The sequence below is a fragment of the Oryctolagus cuniculus genome, chromosome 20, assembly GCF_964237555.1.
Source record: "Oryctolagus cuniculus chromosome 20, mOryCun1.1, whole genome shotgun sequence".
Lineage (NCBI taxonomy): Eukaryota > Metazoa > Chordata > Mammalia > Lagomorpha > Leporidae > Oryctolagus > Oryctolagus cuniculus.
This window is the reverse complement of record NC_091451.1, coordinates 21069393-21087493: the sequence shown is the minus strand read 5'-3', so window position 1 is coordinate 21087493 and position 18101 is coordinate 21069393. Positions and strand designations below refer to the sequence as shown.

At 46.3% G+C, this 18101-nt stretch overlaps 1 protein-coding gene across 18 annotated transcripts in view; it reads left to right on the top strand.

The window, feature by feature from the left end:
- The window catches only part of MLH3 (mutL homolog 3), a 38642-nt gene extending 20974 nt beyond the window's left edge, over positions 1 to 17668 (top strand). For 7 of the 18 annotated variants that reach the window (XM_070065280.1, XM_051826223.2, XM_070065278.1 and 4 more), the window contains 8 exons: positions 1549 to 1665; positions 2288 to 2359; positions 3500 to 3611; positions 5023 to 5182; positions 12994 to 13017; positions 13109 to 13187; positions 15905 to 16056; positions 17007 to 17668. In XM_070065280.1, the coding sequence (XP_069921381.1) occupies positions 1549 to 1665; positions 2288 to 2359; positions 3500 to 3611; positions 5023 to 5182; positions 12994 to 13017; positions 13109 to 13187; positions 15905 to 16056; positions 17007 to 17129 (839 nt within the window). In that variant the 3' untranslated portion in view covers positions 17130 to 17668. Of the gene's footprint in view, positions 1 to 113; positions 389 to 1548; positions 1666 to 2185; positions 2360 to 3499; positions 3612 to 5022; positions 5183 to 9348; positions 9549 to 12993; positions 13018 to 13108; positions 13188 to 15904; positions 16057 to 17006 lie in introns of those variants that run through there. The other 11 variants (XM_070065283.1, XM_070065281.1, XM_070065288.1 and 8 more) reach the window with 6 other exon arrangements.
- Positions 17669 to 18101: the final 433 nt, after the last annotated feature.

Sequence of the window (18101 nt, the reverse complement as noted above, 5' to 3'; positions counted from 1 at the left end):
CAGGGTGGATTTCATAGTGTCCTGAATCTCAGTAATTAACATCAGTTCTGGTTTCAAGGTTGAGGTCACTCCCTTACAGTTTTCTATTTATTCCATTGTTTTGCCCAATACAGGATGTTCCGTATTCATCACAGGCAGCTGCAGCTCCGCCTATCCTCAAAGGAGTTTAAAATTCAGCATGTGGGGAGCCTTTCTGTGGTTGAACACGCTGGCATGCATTTCCTTTTTATTCTTTAAGTTCTGAGTTTTTACACTATGAATTTGGTGGTGTCACAGGAACAATCTTTTAATCTTTTAATAGAAATTTTAAAAGTGTCTATTTTTATCAGATTTAAGAGGAAGACTCTTATTTCAATATAATCAGTAGCAATAAATCTTAACCTTTCGGCCAAGAGTAACCAAATGTAAGTTGGGAAAATGTCTGAGCCCTGTCACTGAGACGCGGTTCTACCCATGCGGAAGGGACTTCCTCTAGGATTGGCTTTTTGGGGTCAGGACATGCTGCCTTGTTCTTGAGAGTCCCAGGCCTTGCTGCACGTGGACGTGCCTGGGAGTCAGTTGGAATTGCTTAAGCTTGTGTCCCAGTGCTGGCTTTCTGAATCAATCTGCATTTTAATAAGACACCTAGGTGATGTGTTTGCATATCAAAATCTGAGCAACTCAGTCTAAAGCAGGGCAGACTTTGACCAGTGGGAAACCCAGCTACAGGTAGTATTTTTTGTTTATTTTTGTTTTTGAAAAACATGTTTTAAATTTTTTTAATGGTTTAATTAAAGATTGTTTTACTTATTTGAAAGGCAGAATGACAGAGAGGTATCTTCCAACTGCTGGTTCACTCCTCAAAAAGGCACAACAGGCCGAAGCAAGGATCCAGGAACTTTGTCTTGCTCTTCTACATGGGTGGCCTGAGAAACCTGGGCCATCTTCCGCGCTTTCCCAGGTGCATTTACCAGAGAGCTGGATCAGAAGTGGAGCAGCCGGGGCTCAAACTGGCACTCCAGTATGAGATGCTAGAGTTGCAGGCGGTTACCTAACCCACTGTGCCACAATGCCAGCCCCTTTTTTATTTTTTTTTATTTTTATTTTTTTATTTTTTTGACAGAGTTAGTGAGAGAGAGAGAGACAGAGAGAAAGGTCTTCCTTCTATTGGTTCACCCCCAAAATGGCCGCTACGGCTGGTGCACTGCACCTGTCCGAAGCCAGGAGCCAGGTGCTTCCTCCTGGTCTCCCATGCGGGTGCAGGCGCCCAATCACCTGGGCCACCCTGCACTGCCTTCCCGGGCCACAGCAGAGCTGGACTTGAAGAGGAGCAACCAGGACAGAACCGGCGCCCCAACCAGGACTAGAACCCAGAGTGCTGGCGCCGCAGGCAGAGGATTAGCTTAGTGAGCCGCAGCGCCGGCCAGCCCCTTTTAAATTTATTTTTGAACATCCATTTCAGAGCGAGTGGGTTAAGCTACTGCTTACATCACCAGCATCCTGTATCAAAGTGCTGGATCAAGTCCCAACCACTCTGCTCCTGATCCAGCTTCTTGCTTTTGTGCCCAGGAAGCCAGTGGTTGATGATCCAAGTGCTTGGGCTCCTGCCAGCCTTGTGGGAGACCCAGATGGAATTCCTGGATCTTGGCTTCAGTCTGGTCCAGCCCTGGCCGTTGTGGCCATTTGGTGAGTGAACTGGTGGATGGAAGATTTCTCTCTCCCTCTCTCTCTCTGTAACTCTTTATCTTTCAAATAAATCGTTTAGAATAATATGAGATTCTTATTTCAGTGTTTGTAAATAAAGTTTTATTGGACACGTCTTGTCTGTGGCTGCTTTGGCTCAAAATGAATAGGTTAGTAGTGATGACAGAAACTGTATGGTCTAAAACTGTACGGTCACCATCTGGCTCTTGACAGAAAAAATTTACTGGCCTCTGATCTAAAGTATATGCATTCTTCATGGGTTTCAGAGTAGCTTATAGTTGAGGGTCAGCTGGTCATAATAATGTGTTTAATGATCCTTCACTGTATTGAAATTTCATTAATAAAACTAGTATTTAAACATTAGGAATGAAGGATTTTAACCTAATTTTATAAATGAAATACTGATAAACTAAAAAGCTTTTCGTCAGGGATATATGTTTGTTAGTGTTTCTCCCATAGTTTGAGTTTCTCAGGAAATAAAAGCTACAGTTGTATTTCTTAGTATCTTGCTGCGTATGCTCATGTCCTTGAGTAGTCTGAATGAGGCCCCTCCTGCCTGCCTCCTGTGCGCCTGAGCCCCAGGTAATGCTTGCCGACCCTCCAGGTGGAAACCTGCTCGTCCTGGTGGACCAGCACGCCGCGCACGAGCGCATCCGTCTGGAGCAGCTTCTTACTGGTGAGGACCCGCTTGTGACCAGGAAAGATTTGAGCCTCCCCCGCAGATTTAGTGCACCAGGAAGAGTTTCTCCAACTGCGACTGTTTTGAAGAATGATGCATTGTATGTTTAAAAATTTTGAGGCGAGGTCCTTGGTCTGGCCTCTTATAACTGAAAGGATATAGAGTTCACGTTCCTACTTCAAACACGTGAAGCCTCTTTTACACATCAAAGCCTTATTTGCTTCCTAAGGACGGGGCTACTTCATATGACATCGGCACAGAGGTAGCGCCGCACCCTCGGGTACATGAGACCCCCAGCAACTCTGTACATCCACCGTTTTGACTTTCGGATTTAATTTGCTCCGGGTCAGGCGGTGTAATCAAATTGCTGCGCCTCTGAATGGCATAGAAGGGAGTGTGTTGAAGTCTGCCGGGTCCCCAGCCCGCTTGGCTTCTCTCTCCAGGAGCAACAGTGTCACTGCTTGTCTGTGTAACTTTCCAGATTTAATACATGATTTTTAAGTGTTGCTGTTCAGTCTTTTCATCCTGAAGCAGTTTGTTCAAGTGATACAAAATTCCAGGAAACCTCCTGAGGTCAAATAATGAAAACCTTGGATGTCAGAGTTAGGTGAGGCCCCAGGGAGCTACTTCACGGGCAGTGCTGCTGCTGCCATTTTCACTTCTCCTTATAAAGTGAAAGCCCAAGAATTGGGAAGGATGGAATGGAAGCAATGATAGAAACACTGGCTCGATACAGGCCCTGTGCCGCTTGCAGATGGTACTAACTCTTCAAAACCCGGGAGCCTTTCCTGAAGGAACGGGGAAGCCTCCTTGAGCCGTAGCAGTGTGTGGTGAGCCCGTGTCATTTCCCCATTAATCTGCATTATTCGCCTCTGTTACTGAACCGCAGGAACATCGCATTGCTCATTTCCATGTAAGGTTTAAGGCTTATTTGGAAAATACTGATAAACTGAGTTGACAGGCTGGACATTTACCAGTCTGACTTTAATAATGGAAATTCAAAATCTAAAACTGAACATTGAACACTCTAGCAAACGCTAGAATAATTGTGTCATGCCTGCGCCTCACCGTATTCCATTTTTGTTTGAGTCTAGACTTCCCTGCCTACTCCTAACCCATTCGTCTTCCTTCCGGCAGAATCGTATGAGAAGCAACAACCACAAGGGTCTGGTCGGAAAAAATTGCTGTCTTCCACCATAATTCCTCCACTGGAGATAACGGTGACGGAGGAGCAAAGGAGACTCCTACGGTTAGTTCCACCATGGGGGTGTGACGTTTAAAGTAGAAAGTGCCCACAGTGCTTCCTTGAGGTGTTAGCACAGCTGTTGTTCCACTATTTCAGTGAGGAAAGAGACCACGACAGGTGACCTGACTGGTCCAGGGTCATCACAGTGAGTGCTGGGGCAGGCACTCAAAGGCAGGTCTTTGGACTGCAGAAGCTGTTCTTTGCACTGTGTCCCAGCTGTTGAGTATGGCATAGCTTTCCCTGATAATGTTTTCCAGCAGCTGGCATAGAACTCTTCCCATTTCTTGGAACAGTCAGTATTTATGCTGTGCTCTTTCTGAAAGCAAAGTTACTGCAGTAATTGCTTCCGTTCTCCGTTGTCTCGGTGTGTTCTAGATTCTTAGTTTTCATTACCATACTCCTTTTGGGAAGAAGGTGAGCGCTGCGATGCCAGAGGGGGCGAATCGTGTATTGGGTCACAAGATGGGATGTTTTCCCACTTCTGGGCAGCACTCGTTACTGAAAATGAAAAAGACTCATCTCCCAGTTTATTTCAGTTTGGGAATACACTACTGCCAATAAATCTTCTTCTCTGGGGCATAATTTATATTAGAGACAGATCCATTTATTTACATCCTGTTAATTAGGACCCCTCAGTTCCTGGGGCTGTTAATTACTTCCCCGCTCTAATGCTGATTCAAAACATTCTCAGTCCTTTTCCTTGTGCCAACTCCACTCAAGTGCTGCAAGAAGTTAGCCGTTCCTCAGTGACAAATAAAAACCTGGGAACAAGACTTAGAAACAGATTGTTTCTCTCTATGGAAAACAGAAAAAAAATGAAGGTCAATACAAGGTAATACCCCCTTACCTGCAGCAGATACGTTCAGGGCCCCACTGCACATGGTACAGGAGTGAATCTGTCCAGCATTTTATGCTGTAGTGTCTCCTTTCCCTCACCACTCATGCCCTTTGGGGCGGGCCGTTATTAAATAAAATAAGTTTTCCTTGAACACAGCACTGCAGTAGGCAGTTGATGTGACAACAGAGATGGGTGTGAAGCAACTGAGCAGTGTGGGCGCCCTGAACAATGGGGCGGCTCATGTCCCGGGCAGGACAGAGCAAGACTGCGACGTTGCAGCACGCACAGCAGCACGGCACACAACTTAACACTTAGGAATTGGCTAGTTGTGCAACTTTCCATTTAATATGTTTGCACTGCTGTTGAACCACAGGTAACCGGAACTGAGGAAAGCACAGCTGCAGGTCAGGAGGGACCACTGTTATTCAGAAAGGTTTTATCATAGAACCCTGGACACACACGTGTAAGTGAGGAAATCAGCCTTTAAAGCTCATGTTAGCTGTTGAGAAAGAGGTTCTTGGAATCAGTCTCTAGCGTGAATGAAGTAAGCTGTCACATTTCAGCTTCTCTCTCTAGGTGTTACCACAAGAGGCTGGAAGATCTGGGCCTTGAATTTATATTTCCAGACACTAGCGATTCTCTGATCCTGGTGGGAAAAGTACCACTGTGCTTTGTGGAAAGAGAAGCCAATGAACTTCGCAGAGGAAGATCTACTGTGACCAAGAGTATCGTGGAGGTAACACGTAGCTCAAGATGTCAGGGGGAACTGCTGAGTGATAGGAACTTTATACTTTGTTTAGATACTCTTTGTCTTCCTCCTGTATTCAACAAGCATTCATGGTGTTTACTTGCTGAGTGTTAGGCATCAGCTCCAGGTGAGGAAGAGACCATTTAAATAATTACAGTATAGGGACCGGCACTGTGGCACAGCGGTTAACGCCCTGGCCTGAAGCACCAACATTCCATATGGGCACCAGTTCTAGTCCCGGCTGCTCCTTTTCCGATCCAGCTCTCTGCTATGGCCTGGGAAAGCAGTAGAAGATGGCCCAAGTCCTTGGGCCTCTGCACCCATGTGGGAGACCCGGAAGAAGCTCCTGGCTTCGGATCAGTTCAGCTCCAACTGTTGCAGCCACTGGGGAGTGAACCAGCAGATGGAAGGCCTCTCTCTCTGTCTCTACCTCTCTCTGTAACTCTTTCAAATAAGTAAAATAAATCTTTAAAAAAAAAAAAAAGAATCGCAGACTGATTACTGTGCCCAGGGAGGTGTAGATCAAGGAAAAGTGTCACAGAAAAGCTTTTCTTAAGAAAAGTCTCACCGGATGGTGGGAAACTGCCAAGTACAGAGCAGGGAGGAGGGCACTGTAGGCAGAGGAACAGACAGAGCAGACTTGGAGCAGGCCCTTTGTTTACAGGGCAGTGGTGGGACTGGCTGAGGCGAGTGAAGTTGGCAAGGCCAAATCATAAGGGAATTCAGCACAGTCTGCTAAGCAGTTTGCATTTCTTCCTACAGGAAACTCATGGAGAATTTCAAACAGGAGAGCAAGATATATTTTAAACTGTGTTTTTAAAAACAGTTTATTTATTTATTTGAAAGAGTTACAGAGAGAGGGAGAAACAGAGAGATCTTCCATCCACTGATTCATTTCCCAAATGGCCACAGTGACCAGGGCTGAGCTGGGCTGGGCCAGGCTGAAGCCAGGAGCCAGGAGCTTCTTCTGGGTCTCCCACATGGGTGCAGGGGCCCAAAGACTTGGGCCATCTTCCTCTGCTTTCCCAGGCACATTAGGAGGAAGCTGGATCGGAAGTGGAACAGCGGTACTCGTACCGGCACAGGCAGCAGGTTAACCCACTATGCCATAGTGCTGGCCCTGTTAAACTGCATGTTTACGATTTTGATTTACTTGAAAGGTAGAATGATGAGAGAATGAGTCTGTCCTCTGGTTCATTCCCCAAATGGCCACAACAGCTAGGGCTGGCCCAGACCAGAGCCAGGAGCTGGAACTCCAGCTGGCTCTCCCACATGATGGCACAGGTCCGAGTCCTTGAGCCATCACCTGACGCCTCCCAGGGTGCACATTGACAGGGAGGTGGACCATTATCGCAGAGTGCTCGGGACTGTACCAGGCCCTGCAGGGTGGGATGTAGGTGTATCAGCCAGTGCGTAGCCCACGGCACTCAGTACCAGCTCCTAGACTACAGGCTGTATATGATATTTTGGTAAAGGTTTCAAAAACTGGGAGGCAGCATTGAGGTGTTTGAAGGACCAATGTCTTTAATTCTTGACTTTTTTTTTTTTTTTTTTAAGATTAATTTATTTATTTGAAAGTCAGAGTTACACAGAGAGAGGAGAGGCAGAGAAACAGGTCTTCCCTTCACTGGCTCACTTACGAACTGGCTGCAATGGCCAGAGCTGCGCTGATCAGGAGCCAGGAGCTTCTTCTGGGTTTCCCACGTGGGTGCAGGGGCCCAAGCACGTGGGTCATCCTCTTCTGTTTTCCCAGGCCATAGCAGAGAGCTGGATCGGAAGTGAAGCAGCTGGGACTTGAACCGGTGCCCAGATGGGATGCCACCACAGAGCCAGCCCTCTTTTATTTTTTTTTTACAACAAATACAATTTATTTTCCTTATTGCCTTCCCCCCTTTCCTGATTCTTATAATAGTCTTTCTTATTTACTCTTTTTTTCCGATAATGGTTTAGAAGCTATATAATCTTTCTTCTGTCTTTTAAAATATTAACCTTGAGTTTTAGCATGCGTAGTTAGTAAAGTTTAAAGGTAACTAGTTTCACTGTCCTTTTCCTAAACTATAAAAAAAAAATTTTAATCTCCCATCACTCTCCCATTTCTCTTGTTGTTGTCTAGTATTTTATTTATTTATTTTTAAAGATTTATTTGCAAGGCAGAGTTACAGAGAAAGAGAGGGAGCTTCCATCTGCTAATTCACTCCCCAAATGGCCACAATGGCTGGGGCTGGTCCAGGCTGAAGGCAGAAGCCTGGAACTCTATCGGGTCTCCCACGTGGGTGGCAGGGACCCAAGTGCTTGGGCCTTCCTAGGGGCATTAGCAAGGCGCTGAATTGGAAGTGGAGCAAGTCAGACTTGAACTGATGCCCAGATGGAATGCTGGCATTGCAGGCAGTGGCTTAACCTGCTCTGCCATGCCTCTCGTATTTTAATCCCACTATGTTTTTTAATCCTTCAGTAGTCATTAATAGTATAATCAGTGTTTATTTAGATTAACTAAAATGTTTACCAGAGTCTTTGTTCATGGCTGCCTGTTGCGTCCTGCTTATTCCTTGTGTGCTGTTTTCTTTTTTTACAAAAGTAAATCTTTTTAAAGCCCACGAATGATAAGCTGCCTTTAAAAATACCTTTATTGCGCCTTCACATTTGCTGCATTGTCTAGCTAAAAATAGAATTCCACATTGCCAATTACGCCCAACATTTTGAAAATATTCATCTACTTCTCACAATGAACTTTGGTTCTTTGTCAACCTAATTATTGTTACTTTGTGGGTAATCCGATTGTTTTTGCCCTCTGGGTACTTTTAGTCTTAAGATTTTCTCTTTGACCTTGATGTTATGCAATTTCCTCATGATGTGTCTTTGTGGGGATTTATTTTTATTTCCTTCTTTAGAGTCCTCACTCTTCCACTTGGAAAGTGTATAATCATTATCACTTCAAACAGTGCTGCTTGCCCATTCTCTCTCTTGTCTCCTGGAATCCTGTAAGATGTTTATTGGATTTTCTTTCTGTTCTCCCTGTCTCAAACTTTTTTCCTATTTTCCATTATTCTATCATTCTGTGATACATTCTGGGAAATTTCCTTGCTTATCTTCCAGTGAATTAAAGGGCTGTCTTCCTCTGCTGTTTAAAAATATATTTAACTTATCCACTGAATCTTTTATTTCAGTGACCACATTTTTTATTTCTGGAAGTCTTATTTGGTTCTTTTTCAAATCTGCCTGTTCTTTTCTCACTGGTGACCTTTGTTTATTATGCTTCCTGTTCCTTTATCTGTAGTTCTCTATTTGAAGCACAGGCAAACGCACATCCATTTTGTCTGCCATTTCTCTAGGAATCTGAATTATCTTAGTAATATCTAAAAGAAAAACTAGACGATAGATTTAGTAGATAAATTGGGGGATAAACTGATATGGGAAAAATTTGTGGCAGGGAGAACCGTTGAGAGGCTGTTGCCCTGGTTGAGATAACGGAGGATGAGGGTGTGACTCAGTCGACAGTAGTGGGGCTGGAGAAGAGGGGCAGCTTTGAGACACAGTGTAGGAGGTCAGGTCTGAAGGACCTGGGCCCGGTGCTGTAGTGGTCTGTATAGTGCCCATCCCATGTGGGCACCAGTTCATGTCCCAGATGCCCCTCTTCTGATCCAGCTCTCTGCTGTGGCCTGGGAAAGCAGTGGAAGATGACCCAAGTCCTTGGACCCCTGCATTGCGTGGGAGACCAGGAAGAAGCTCCTGGCTTCAGATGGGCCCAGCTCCAGCTATTCCAGCCATTTGGGGAGTGAATGATCATTCCAGCAGATGGAAGACTTTCTCTCTGTCTCTCCTTCTGTCTGTAACTCTGCCTCTCAAATAAATAAATAAATAAAATATTTTAAAAAAATATTTTTTAATTTAAAAAGTAAAGAAAATGAGGGAAGAACGATGTTACTCTGATTCTAGGGGCTCTAGCCTAGGCAGCTTAGAAGAATGGTGGTGCCATTGACAGAGAAAGGAAGCAGGAGGAGGCGCACGTCCAGCTTGGGAGTGGGGTCAGGAGTCCGGCCTCAGGAGCGTTGCATGCCTGCAGGTGGGGATGTCCGGTGGGTCAGTAGATGTGGAGAAAGATCCGGGCTATATGCCTCTGTTGGACAGTTAGGATGTGTGTTTTCATGTATCACAAGGCGCAGAAGGGCCTAGAGGAAGTGATTGTTCAGGGAGACTACGAAGAGTGAAGAAGCAAGAGTGCAAGGCATAGAGCCCTCAGGATGCCAGCGTCGGGCTGTGTGTGTTTTGGAAGAGGTCTGGAAAGCGACTGCTAAAAAGAAGAAACTGCAAGCAAGATTGGAAACATTTGGTCAGGAGAAGCCGCGTTGGCAAAACCAACGGGGGTTTTAATCAAGAAGGGAGTGGTCAACAGTGGCCTAAAGTAAAGCTGAGAGGTGGGTAGTGGCACTGAGGACACTGGCGCCCTGGAGAAGTCACTGCCTGGGGATGAGGTGAAGCAGCAGTGGGTGGGAAGCGAGTGCAGAGAGAGGGAAGGAGGCTGAATCAGCCGCTCAGGAATGTGGCTCCATGAAGAGAGGGTGCGAACCGGAGGTCAGGGTGGCTGGGGAGTGTGCGGCAGGACACCAGGCGGAGGGAGGACTCTTGTTTAGGACGGCAGAGACACGAGCATGTCTGTAGGCCGAGGGCGGTCAGCAGTGCCAGCTTTTCAGTTACCCTGGGCCTGCCCCTTCCAGAAAGCGCCTTTTGATCAGAAGCCTTTGGGTTGCTTTCAGCAGAGCTCTGTTCTCTATGTCTCCTGCTCCAAATTGTCTTAAGTCCAAAAGATAGAATCTGTTAGGATCTTCTATTGCAATTCAATCCCTAAATATTTAACCAGAAAATTATAATGAAAACTTCTCCTGAAGTGACTTCAAAGACTACTGTTAAGCAGTTTACTTCAAATTGAAACAAAGCTTATGTTCTCAGAAAATCTTGATTATGTTAAGTCAGGCTGATCAGGAGAGATTTTGTTGATTCTAAAGAAGTTGGACTGCTAAAATCCAAAAGTTGTACTTTCGAAATTTGTATTTATTAAATAAAAGTTTTCTATAAAAAAGAAAAAACCCCACTATAATCCAAAAATTGTACTTTCTTTCTCCTTTTTTTAAGATTTATTTATTTACTTGAAAGTCAGAGTTACACAGAGAGAGAGGGAGAGGCAGAGAGAGAGAGAGAGAGAATGAGAGAGAGAGAGAAGGGTCTTCCATCTGCTGGTTCACTCCCCAGTTGGCTGCAACAGCCAGACCTGTGCTGATCCGAAGCCAGGAGCTTCCTCTGGGTCTCCCACGTGGGTGCAGGGGCCAAAGGACTTGAGCCATCTTCTGCTGCTTTCCCAGGCCATAGGAGAGGGCCGGATTGTAAGTGGAGCATCCAGGACTCAAACTGGCACCCATATGGGATGCCGGCACTGCAGGCGGCGGCTTTACCCACTAAGCCGCAGCACCAGCCCCAAAGTTGTACTCTCGAAATTTATATTTATAAAATAAAAGTTTTCTATAAAAAAAAGTTGGAACAGTTTTGGTGTTTTAAGGTAGCTACTTGAAGCCTGGCAGTTGAAAGATGGTTAATACATGGTTCCATAAAATTCTGTTTTCTAGCCTGCCTCATGGGCCTTTTAAATATTGCTTAAACTATCCAGTGTTGATTAAACCACTGAAATATGAAGTGAACCGAGAAGGAGACCCATCTCCTTCCCCACACTGGACTTCATGGGTGCAAATATACAAGCATGGGATAAGAGCAAAGAAGCTAGGTGTGCCGTCCCTGCGCTGTGAGCGTTTGTCAGAGGGCCAGGCGCTATGAGCCGCTCTGCTCACGTTCACTTCTCACATGTTATCCAGCCTCGAAAGTGTGTGTGATGCAGTGTCTACCACCTCACTCTCGGTAACAAGCCTGGCAGACCCGAGTGTGTATGAGGGGGGAGGGACTGCTCCAAGTCTGGTTTAAAAAGAAAATGTACACTGCTGTCATCTTGGGAAGCTATTTTATTTGTGGTCATTCCCAGGAGTGAGGAAATCCTGTGAATTTTTTTCTTATGAAGAAATCATTAAATGTACCATATCTCAAAACACCTTTTTTTTTTTTTTTTGCTTCCAGAAGTTAAACAAATTAGTAGTATGAAATAGTATCTGCTGTAAACTTCTTCAGAGTTCTTTTACAAATATTACTACCCAGGGGCTGGTACTGTGGCGCAGCAGGTTAACGCCCTGGTCTGAAGTGCCAGCATCCCATATGGGTGCTGGTTCGAGTCTGGCTGCTCCACTTCCCATCCAGCTCTCTGCTGTGGCCTGGGAAAGCAGTAGAAGATGGTCCAAGTCCTTGGGTCGCTGTACCCAAGTGGGAGACCTGGAAGAAGCTCCTGGCTCCTGGCTTCAGATCAGTGCAGCTCCAGCTGTTGCGGCCATCTGGGGAGTAAACCAGCGGATGGAAGACTTTCTCTCTCTGCCCCTCTTCTGTGTAACTCTGACTTTCAGATTAATAAATAAATCTTTAAAAAAGATACTACCGATAGTGCTATAACTATTTTTTTCTAAAGATTTTTATTTGAAGTGCAGAGTTACAGAGAGGCAGAGATAGAGAGAGAGAGGTCTTCCATCCACTGGTTCACTCTCCAAATGGCCACAATGGCCAGAGCTACACTGATCCAAAGCCAGGAGCCAGGAGCTTCTTCTGGGTCTCCCACGTGGGTGCAGGGGCCCAAGCACTTGGGCCATCTTCTACTGCTTTCCCAGGCCATAGCAGAGAGCTGGATTCAAAGTGGAGCAGCCGGGTCTCGAACCGGTGCTTACATGGGATGTAGGCACCGCAGGCAGCAGCTTTACCTGCTAAGTCGCAGTGCCGGCCCCAAGGGCTATAATATTGAAAGGGCTACCCCAGGGACAGATCTACAGGGGAGGAGAAACTTCTCAACAAAATGTCTCCGAAAATAAGTTTTTGACTCAAAGGAAATTGTCCCCAAAAGCTGGTGGGCTTATGTTTATGATAATTACACAAGTATGTTTGGGAGTACACAGTTGTGTTATGACTTTTGTGTATTTATTCCCAGTTTATGTGTAATATTACACTGGTTTGGCTTAGATTATAAACACAGATAGACAGCCTCTTGGTGAGAAACGTTCCTCATGTGTTGAGTCAGCGGAATCATGAAGGCCCCTGTCCTGGTTATGTAGCCTCCTGAGCTGCTTCACTGTCTCAGGGGGGAGTCCCAGTAACTAACTGTATTCTGCATCCAGGGAGCGGTCTACTCAGTCCACCTGGTAGTCCCTATCCAAAGTACCTAACACCACATGCATTTCCACCTCAGTGCTGTATTGCTGGAACCCTCTCCTTCGGGAAGCATATTTTAAAGATGAAAACGGGGGGGCCAGCATTGTGGGTTAAGCCTGCAGCTGCAGTGCCAACATGCCATATCGGAATACCAGTTCCAAGTCCCAGCTGCTCCACTTCTGGTCCAGCTTCCTACTGATGTGCCTGGGAAGGCAGCAGAATATGGCCCAAGTGCCTGGGAAGGCAGCAGAATATGGCCCAAGTGCCTGGGGTCAGGGACTTGCCACCCATGTGGGAGACCCAGGGGGAGTTCCTGGCTCCTGGCTGTGGTCATCTGGGAAGTGAACAGCAGAGATTCTCTCTCTCTCTCTCTCTCTCTCTCCCTTCTCTTTCTCTGTCACTCTGCCTTTCAGATAAATAAATAAACAAACAAAGCTTTAAAGAAGAGTAGAATATGTTACAAATTACCAAAGGACAAATAGAATATAAATGCCTGTTTTCCTTTTTGCTTGTAGGAATTCCTTCGAGAACAAGTAGAGGTAAGCTTTCCTCCTACTTGGGGCTTCGTGCAGAGGGACACACGTAACAGGCTCCATTGTTCCTTTTCCTGTTAATGTCTTTCTGCATCAGCTGCTCCAGACCACTGGAAGCATCCAGGGGACGCTGCCGCTGACGGTACAGAAGGTGCTGGCCTCCCAGGCCTGCCATGGTGAGACCCTCAACACGCTGGCCATGGACTGCTCTGCGCCATGAGCACAGGCGGGAGCAGTGGGTGTGGGAGGAGCAGAAGGGACGTCGACGGCTTACCTCATGGAAAGTACAGTTTAGACCAAGAAACCGAATACACATGTACATGAAGCCTGAAAAAATCACTTCTACAAAGCAAAATACCAGCACACACATTAGACTGTAAATGGATTTATAGCTTGGATCGGGGTTCACCTGCAGAAGCCTGTGCACGCACCCAGAGACAGAGACAAACTAGTTATTGGGGAGCAGCAAAGAGTCAGGAAGTTTGGCTGGTAAGAAAGAGCAGGAGCCTGGAAGGCCGCAGTGGAACATTTAGATGTGATACAGAAGGCTTTGGAAGCAGAGGGCTCCAGAGCAGGGTGCTGTGATAAAACATAGAAAGCAGATCTGGAGGAATTCACTTTAGGGATCATGACAGCTACAGAACCTGTCGCATCTGTCACAGGGCCACGGTGGGGTCTCCAGTCCGTGACAGTCCTGCCTCTTAGCCCCTCCACTGTTCTCTCCTCGTTCTCAGTCTTCCCCTGCGTGGTAACCACGGTCCATCCTAAGTCTGTCTCCTACAAACATCCTAAAATCCCTTTTATTCCACCTTTGTCTGTCTCCACCGGCACCTCCCTCACCCTTGCCACTGATGGCCTCTTATTCAGTTCCCTATTTCCAATCTGGCTTCCTTCCGCACCCAGAGGAATCTTTTTGAAGCATCCCTCTGAGTCTGTTGTTCTAATTTAAATGTGTCAACCACCACCCGTTGGTTCGTCATGGCCTCCAGGGCCCCTTCCTGCCTCTCCAGTGTCACCTCACACCATGCTCCAGCTTGCACTCGACATAGTCCTTTGGTCTTTTTTTTTTTTTTAATATTTATTTATTTGAAAGTCATGGTTACACAGAGAGAGAAGGAAAGGCAGAGAGAGAGAGAAGCCTTCCATCCGATGGCTCACTCTGCAACCGGCCACAACGGCCGGAGCTGTGCTGATCTGAAGCCAGGAGCCTCCTCCAGGTCTCCCACGTGGCTGCAGGAGCCCAAGGACCTGGGCCATCTTCCGCTGCTCGCCAGGCCACAGCAGAGAGCCGGATCGGAAGTGGAGTAGCCGGGACTCAAAGCGGCGCCCATATGGGATGCCAGCACTGCAGACCGGGCCTTTAACTGTGTCCAGGCCACGTGTCTGCCCCTCCTTTGGTCTTATTCTTGCTGTGTGTTAAACCCTGCAAGTCTCAGGGCCTCTTCACTTGCTTTCCTTCTGCCTTGAAGAGCCTTTCTTCTCCTTCTTGAATTAGCTGCATCTTTCTTAGCCTAAGGACTTAGATTAAATGCCGTTTTACCAAGAAAGCCTTCCCTGACCTTGTAAATTGAGTTTGGTCCTATAATTTATAATACTTACATGTGTTATTGAAACCATCATGTAATTATTTAATGTTTGTCACCTGTTAGACTGAATGCTCCATGAGAATGGAAATTCTCTGTCTTCTTCACTGCCTGCAAAGCTCCTAATGCAGAGTTAGTGTTTAATAAGTATTTGCTGTTAGAGCAAAATCATGTATGCGTAAAGGCAGGTTCAAGCAATGTGAGAGTATAGATTAGGAAGAGTATTTTGGAAATTAGAAAAAAGAAGTAAATAAAATTAATGTTGTAGGGACCAGTGTCATGGTGCGTGCCAGCATCCCATCTCGGAGTGCCAGTCCAATTCCTGGCTGCTCTGGTCCCATCCAGCTCCCTGTTAATGCACCTGGGAAAACAGTGGAAGATGGCCCAAGTTATTGGGCTCCGTCACCCACGTGGGAGACAGGGTGGAGTTCTTGGTTCCTGGCTTCAGCCTGGATCAACTCTGGCTGTTGTGGTCATTGGGAAGTGAACCAGCAGATGGAAGATCTCTTTCTCTTCCTCCTTCTCTTTTGCTCTATAACTCTGCTTTTCAAATAAATAAAATAAATCTTTTTAAAAAATGACTGTTGTAAGGACACAGTCAGAGATTGCTATTAGATAATCCACAGACCATAACCTCAACTTCACAAACCCATCAGGAATTGGCAAAATACTGCTCTTACCTTTTTTAGAAAAAATCTGAAAGCAAGATCCTAACAAGTTAAGGAATGTCTCCTACAGAGATTAGAAAGAGAGAGCCCCAGGGGCGGCGCTGTGGCATAGCAAATAAAGCCACCGCCGCAGTGCCGGCATCCCACGTGGGCTCCAGTTCAAGTCCCAGCTGCTCTACTTCCAATCCAGCTCTCTGCTACAGCCTGGGAAAGCAGTGGAGGATGACCCAAGTGCTCAGGCCCCTGCACCTACGTGGGAGACCCGAAAAAGCTCCTGGCTCCTGGCTTCAGATCCCCCCAGCTCTGGCCATTGCAGCCATTTGAAGAGTGAACCAGTGGTTCTCTCTCTCTCCCTCTCCCTCTTCCTCTCCCTCTCTCTGCTTCTCTGTAACTCTGCCTTTCAAATAAATAAATAAATCTTTAAGAAAAAAAAAAAAAGCCCAAAAGGAAAAGCTGAGAGACTGAAGGTCAGTTCCAAAGCCTTTGTTACACGCGTGGCCACAAGCACCGACTTCGGGCAGAGTTAAAGCAGCATTACAGGAGCTTAGGAAACGTTCCCTTCTCCAGATGCTTGGCTCTGCCCCAGGGTCAGCACCGGGCTCCCACCACATGCACCATAGCCTGTTTCTCTCTCTGACTCAGGGGCCATTAAGTTTAATGATGGACTGAGCCTAGAGGAGAGTCGTCGCCTGATTGAAGCCTTGTCCTGCTGCCAGCTGCCATTCCAGTGTGCTCATGGGAGACCTTCTATGCTGCCATTAGCCGACATGGACCACTTGGAGCAAGAAAAGCAGGTACACTCCTAACTGCCAAGACCAAGGGCGGCAAGGTTTGTCTGCTCTTTACTTTTGCAGCCCCCGCGGTCCCCGTGTGATCTGTCTTAATCCTTTCCAAACTCTGAGTCTTTAAATGTATGCATCAGAAGTTTCATTTAAAGCCCCCCCACTTCATCTTCCAGCTCAGATTCCACATGGAGCTTAGACTGCACATGATGGTTTTGTGGGTTCCAGCTGAACACACGTACAGACGTGTGCATCCTGAACATGTGTTGCCTGCTGGCTCTAGGTTTCGTAAGATGCAGAGGTTTTTCCTGGAGCTAGCTCATAGAAACACAGCAGATTGGCTGCTGGCAAAATATATTCTTGCGAGCACAAATGGTGACCCTTGGCTGCAGCCAGCCATCTCCAAGGAGCCTAGGGTTGTGGTTTGAGGACCAGCAGGCAGGAAACCAAGCTTTGGAGACCTCCGGGTTGCACTTTGGCCCTGATTACGCAGCAGCCCAGTGATGTGGATAATGCAATAAAGGCGCGGAGTGGTTTCGATTAAGGACCTTCTCTGTCCTTGTTACAATTTTAAATGAAACAGAACATGAAAGCACAATAGTAATGTCCATGCTGCTGACTTCCAAAATGTTCTGTGCTTATCTTTCTTGCTAAGGGCTACAACATCTTTTCTTGCTTTGAGTTTTCAGCTTCTAAAGCTTTCTGACTCACCCAGGTGATCTTACTCTATTAAAAACTCTGGATTCCCATGATAAGGAAAAGAAATGGGCAAAAGCTTTGCCCCCGTTGCTGCAGAGATGAGGATCTAGGTTGCAGTCCTGCTAATCCCAAGGAAGTCTGTCGTCTTTCCTTAATCCAGAAATTAGAAATCTACGTAGATGTAAATAGCCGTGCTCTGAAACGCACTTATGCTGCCTGGATTTTCCTATTGCTAACTGGAGTGGTTCTCTTTCTTCCCATAGAAGAAACCCAATCTTGCTAAACTTCGCAAAATGGCCCAGGCATGGCGTCTCTTTGGGAAAGCAGAAGGTTGCAATCCAAGGCAGAATCTGCAGCAGTCGGTAACTCCTTGTGAGCCACCCTGAGTACAGAATTACTGATGAGTAAGAGACAGGACAGCCTAAGGATCTGTGTGTCCCTGGACTGGAGCAGGAGCAGCGGGTAGCAGCAGCACATTTTGCACGCCAGCCCAGCGCATCTGAGCAGCTGCAAGGCCGCGGGGCTCTCACGTCTGTCCTCCTCTTGCTGAGTAGCTGGATGAAATTCAAGCCCAAAGACAGCTCATTCATCTGCATCTGTGGACACAGGAGATTACCACATAACAGCGACTGTTTGTAACTTGATTCTTGATAAATTTTAATGATTAATTGTTTGGTTGGTTTATGTTGGAGGGATGTGGTTTTTGTTTTTTTTCCAATTTGCAATTTTTTTCCAATTTGCAAATTTGCATGCATGTAATTGAGCTGAGGCTAAACTCCAAGACTAGTCTGTCTTTCTAGACTGTTCTAGATTCTCCCACCGGTCCCTCTTTCGCCTTCATTCTTCACTTTCCTCTGCTGCTGCTTTGTGTTCTAAATCACAGACTTTAAGAATTTCTCTACTCTCAATAAAAACATTCCCTGAAGTCTTCTATCAGTTAAATTATTTTAGGGGTAAAACTACTGATACAGAAGAGACAGGGACAAGGACAGAATAGAGAAAATTTAAAGTTCTCTTTCTCATTTTTGGCTTGTTTTATTGCTTTTTTTTTTTAAAGACTTATTTATTTATTTGAAAAGCAAAGTTTTAGAGAGGTCTTCCATTGGCAGGTTCACTCCCCAAATGGCTGCAATAGCTGAAGCTGGCCGATCTGAAGCCGGGAGCCAGGAGCTTCTTCTGAGTCTCCCACTTGTGGGCAAAGACCCAAGCACTTGGGCCATCTTTTACTGCTTTCCCAGGCCATTAGCAGGGAGCTAGATCGGAAGTGGAGCAGCTGGGACTCAAACCAGCGCCCATATGTGATACCAGCACCACAGTCAGGGGCTTAACCCATTACACCACTGCATTGGCCCCATTTA